The sequence below is a fragment of the Xyrauchen texanus genome, chromosome 21 (genome assembly GCF_025860055.1).
Source record: "Xyrauchen texanus isolate HMW12.3.18 chromosome 21, RBS_HiC_50CHRs, whole genome shotgun sequence".
NCBI lineage: Eukaryota > Metazoa > Chordata > Actinopteri > Cypriniformes > Catostomidae > Xyrauchen > Xyrauchen texanus.
This window is the reverse complement of record NC_068296.1, coordinates 25,878,954-25,884,505: the sequence shown is the minus strand read 5'-3', so window position 1 is coordinate 25,884,505 and position 5,552 is coordinate 25,878,954. Positions and strand designations below refer to the sequence as shown.

At 33.9% G+C, this 5,552-nt stretch overlaps 1 protein-coding gene across 1 annotated transcript; it reads left to right on the top strand.

The window, feature by feature from the left end:
• The first annotated feature begins 351 nt into the window (after positions 1-351).
• On the top strand, positions 352-4,599 carry LOC127661976 (neurotensin/neuromedin N-like). Its single transcript, XM_052152964.1, has 4 exons — positions 352-618; positions 1,342-1,403; positions 3,008-3,238; positions 4,317-4,599. The coding sequence occupies exons 1-4, from the start codon at positions 528-530 to the stop codon at positions 4,458-4,460; spliced, it is 528 nt and encodes a 175-aa protein (XP_052008924.1). The 5' UTR covers positions 352-527; the 3' UTR covers positions 4,461-4,599.
• Positions 4,600-5,552: the final 953 nt, after the last annotated feature.

Below are 5,552 nucleotides of genomic sequence, written 5' to 3'. Positions count from 1 at the left end.
CTAAGAACTAATAATAAATAATAAATTCACTCCAAGATAAATCTACTCCAAAATAAATTAACTTCTACACTCCCCCCTCCCTTCTTTAGAATGACGAGGAACATCAGTTAGCAGTTAGGAAAGTTTTGACGTCAACCGCTAAAGTGGTTGGCATCCATTTATGAGGTGCCTGCTGATGTCATCATGACACAGGACAAGGGGGCATGGAGGGAGGGATGGAGAGAGAGATATGGAGATGGATACGGGAGGGGTAGGAATTATAGTGCGGCTCCTCTGACATCATAGAGGCTCTTATATACTGGATAGAATGGAGCCCACCATTCCTCACTTCACTTCTGGGAAGCCAAGAGACAGAAGACGCAGAATACAGGTTGGATAAGAAACCAAGAGGACAACATCGTGACTTTTGCTGGACACTCTGTGCTTCTCTATCTCTGAATCTCTTACAACTTATCTCTCTCCTCGTGCCACACATAGAAAACATTTTTTTTTTTACCTCTAACCCTATGGACTTGGGCCCAGATTAAATGTGCAAAGACTGTGGGACAACTAACAAAATGCAGATGCAGCTGACCTTCGTGACGCTCCTGTTTTTACTGTGCAATGGACTGTGCTCAGGTATGCACACTTTATTCACTCAGAATTATTTTTACTATGGTTTAACTAACCAAATGCAAGTTGTAATTCACCTTTGAAAGTGGTAAAAATTTGCCAATACCAGAACCAATAATACCAATAAAAAACTATATTTGCAAAGTAATGTGTTATTATGATGATTTTGATTGGTAAATTTCATATGAACAAATTACAAATTACATGAATGAAAAGTATTTTTGAAAGCAGGCATTTAGACTTAGTCCTGATGGATGGAATCAGACATAGTGTATGTATTTATAGAGTGGAAATTGTTCACATTCTGCTTTATTTCTGGAGTACATTTTTCCCGCACATTGCACAATTTCCCTTTGAAAGATCAATTGCCTGTGTAAGGTTCTTCACACATCTCCAGCGAGCCATACACATATCCCTAAATATAGGGGAAAATATTATCTGTTGGAAAGTCACACTAATGCTGAAATGCCTTTTTCACACATCGTAGAACATGCTGTTGGGCAAGCATTGTATCTTACAAATCTTCCTAACTTTAACTTCCTGACAAAGCCTAAAAGTGGTTTTGACTTTACTTTAAAATTAAAAATTCTAATATTTTTTCTAAATGGCTTCAATGAAGTACAAACCTATTTTTCACTTACTTTAAAATGGATTAAAATTAAATGCACTTTGTTTGGTGTTTTTACACTCAGTCTTACCCTTAAAACATTGTGTGTTTTATCTCTGCAGATATAGACCAGGGAAAAGAGGCAGTAGAGGAAGAGGTACTGAGAAGTCTCCTCACTTCAAAGGTATAGTAGTGCTTTTAAAACACCTGTTGAGGGCAAGAGAAAAAATCCAACAGAGGTGATACTGGCCTTATATAAAGTAGGGCCTTAATATAGATATGCCCTTTGACTGTAAAGAGCAACTGGATTTTAAATGGATACCATGTTTTTTCTTTTTCTTTGTTCCTTTCTTTAAAGTATACAGTACCTGTGGTACAGAAAAAAATAAACAATGTAAATATTTATTTCTGTGACAAATATATCATTATGTATTTTTCTCCTTCTATGTTTGTGACTTTTGGTTTGATCCATGACTTGTATGCATTCTTAAATGAATGTATAAATGTGTTTTCTTTACACAGTGCTAGGATATCCTCTGTATCAATGTTTATAAAGGTATTTGGTGCTGCAGGGAAAATACTACGTGGAAGAACAGTGTGCAGCTGAAGAAAACCAAGACTAGTTCTATACAGTAATAACAGAAATAAGACATTCTTAAAAAAAATACAAAATAAAACAGGGGAGAATATTCTCTCCCTTTACCACATCAGACCTTTGATTATTTTTTACTAAAACATTTTAAACGAAAACAGAATAGCACAAGGGTTTTTGTGTATGACAGGGTGCAGAGTGGTCCATAAATGCTAAAGCTGATTGACTTCAAATTCAACTACACGTTGAGATGACACATTTTGTGTAATGCATGAAATTAAATGTTTAAGCAGCAAATCATGAGCAGCGTAGTCAAAAAGCACATTGGATGATGCTTTTACGCTCCTTTGGTGGACCAAATTAGGGTTTATTGGCTGAGGTAATACTCAGCTTCATTCATTAAGCAATGTTCTACATTGATCTGCCATCTATAACAACTACTGTATATACTATCAAATATTTGACTATTATTTGTTATCTTTAAAGTGTGGAAACATTTAATTTCTCAGAGATTGGACAAATTGTATTTAGATTATTTTGAACACTGACCATAATTCATGGCAAGGCAGCTTTTGTAACTTTCAATTAAGGCAACTCTCCACCATAGAGTTAATGAATAATTAAGCATTTAAGTGCTGACATTAAATATAATGTCTTGTGCTTGTTCAAGGCTGATACTTTTAAAATGTCAGTAGGTCAGATCTAATTAAATGTAGTGGAACAGAATTTCTTTAATGCAGATTGTCAGTCTACTCTCTGGATATTTTGTCTGAGAGGTCTTGGTGAGATAATGGGAAATAGTTAATGCAATGACATTTCTCTCTGTAATTCAATTAGAAAAAAGTCCATATGTCAGTCTGATATATAAGAATTACTAAAACAATTTACACTTGCATACTGTGTGATATTAATATTAGACTGGACAGAAGAACTCAAGGGAGAATTGTGTTAGACTGCAATATACAGGCAACGGGTTCAAAACAGATTTCCAGGCATCAAGTCAAGCCTTGATGTTGTTAATTTAATCTTGTGAAGGCCATTTAAAGAGGCTAAGAGAAAACTTGAAATGTGTTTATACAGTGCTATTGAAAGATATTGTTGGCTGGAGACAGCACAACTTTTTATACGCCAAAATAAAGCTGTGATACAGAGTGAGACATTGTAAGTCAAATTTTGCTCTCTCATCATACGTGCAGGTAAAGCAGAGCAAGCACATCGCCCCCCTGTGGCAACTGCCTCTTCATGAGGTGTGCAAGATCATAAGCGATCAAGGGAACCCATGGCAGGAGGCCTGGGGCAGCATGGAGGAGCAGGAGGAGGAGTATGTTCAAGCTGACTATGACCATAGAGTGTCCAGTAGCTTCACCCAAATGCCTGAGGAACTGCATGACCTTCAAAACCTCTGTAGGGTACTTCATCCCAGAGAGGTGAGATAGATGACATACAGACACCATAGAAACACACAAACTTGGATAGCCATGCTCTAACACAAAGCCAATATAATTATATACTTTATAAATACCTTACAGAAAAGTTGAAAAAGAAATGCTGCCAATTTTAAAATGGCAAGAGCTGATAACCACAGTGTTGGTTAAGTTACTAAATAAAAGTAATCCTTTACACATCACTAACTACTTCTCTAAAATTGTAATCAGATTACTTTACAATTGACTTATTTGAAAAGTAATCACAATACTAATTACTTTACATTTAAGTTACTTTCTAAACACTTGTCACAAACAGGTTTCTTTTGTTTTTGTGCTCAACAAATTCAAAATTATGTCTATTTTCTCCTTGTTCATTGTCGTACACCATTCAGTTGTCACAGAAATGCAAACAGCCGTACATACAAACATATTAATTCACATTTTAATTGTATTACACCTAAATAATATTTTTTAGAACTAGTTTTTACCCAAGAAATGTACTTAAAAGTAATTACTTTCATTGAGTACATTACACTACTTTTGTGCTTAAATGTAATTAGATTACAGTAAATAATTACTTTGTAATCCGATTACACCCAACACTGAACAACACAAGCCAAACATATTAACTCATACAGAAACCAGACTAAATGGTTTACATACATTTTTATGCAGGTACCAGTAATGGAGCAGCATGGAGTAAGTGCTTTGGTTAAAAGTATTGGTAAATCTCCATTTTATGAGTCGAAAATGTTGTGATCTAGGACTGAATGTGTGCTGCTTGCATTACCAACAAACATTCTTGAGTATCTCATATGTCATTAAAATAATAATACTTAAAAAAAATTAAAAATTACCCCTGCCTTTAAAGTGCATCCTCTATCATTTTTATGTTGTAGATTCTTATCAGTTATACATCTTATTCAAGCAAACTTCAGAGAAAGGAGAAATTATGAGAAAAAGCCAAGCAACAACAAAAACAGCTGTCATGACAGCAGAATGAATGCATTGTCCCTTCAATTGCTGACATAGTCAGTTCTGTAATTATATGCATCTCAAATATTCTCTTTCATTTTAGCTTCAAGATGGTCAAGAATATCTGAATCTGGACCAAAACAGTGACAGCCCACTGAAGAGGAAATCTCCATATATACTAAAAAGGCAACTGCGCACCAATAAATCAAGAAGGCCATACATTCTGAAGCGAAGTGCATATTACTGATGCCCAAGACCCACTGATGTAAAAACTGTTTTACATTTTGTTAATATGTGTTTGTACTCACTGTCATAGTATCAGTAGCGACATTAATTGTGTTTTATTTTAGCTAAACTTTTGTTTCAGCTAAAGTTCTTTTCAATAGTTTATCCCTTCTTCATTTTGGGATGGACAATGTAAATATAAACAGCATTCAATTCAAGAGTTTATTTAATATTTAAATTTATTCAATGTATATTTATTTTGCTTCCAAATGTAATTAAATCATATCATTAAAGCTCCTTAAAATATTTTGCATTATTTAATTGAGAAAATTATTCTTTATTTGGATTTACATTTTTATTCCTCACACATGAATAATAATAATCACAAAATTATTTGTGTGAGATACTACCTGATATACTAATGTAAGTAACTTTACTAAGTATATAGACTTATATTGTTGCAAAGAAGACATAATACAGTGAAGTCCACATTTAAATGGAATTTAGTAATAATAATAATACAAGTTTTACTTTTTTGGAAAATTATAAACTAAGAAATGATGTGAAATGAATAAGAAACATTTAGGATTCTGCACTATTTCTAGGTCACTAATACAATGTAAGCAAATTTGTGACACTGACCATTTTAACTCCTATGTACAAAAGGTCAGATTTCCTTGCTTCAATAGAAGTGTCCAAGTTGCTCTTTGGAGCATTCTCAAATCATGCTGGGATAATATGGATAATCAGGTTTTGCTGAGTCTGATAATCAGAGTCTATGCCAGCTAGAGTACATAATGATATTGAAGCAAAAGGGGAATATTTTGACAAAAAAGTGTATTAATATTCAATATAACTCTACCTAAAATCAGAACGGTTAGGCCCACATAAACAGAGTTTAATCAATTACATGAAAGATGATGGTTACACGGCCTTCTTTAATATTTCATAGAGTCGGTGACATCAGAAAAATGTCAGTGTTCACAAAGTAGTGAGCCTGAAATGTTAATATATATATAAAGAGTATTCTCCAAATAAATATGTCAACACTTTGCAATTCAAAATTGAATGTGCTGTAATTTGAGGGCAAACCCAACATTTCTTAACAGATATT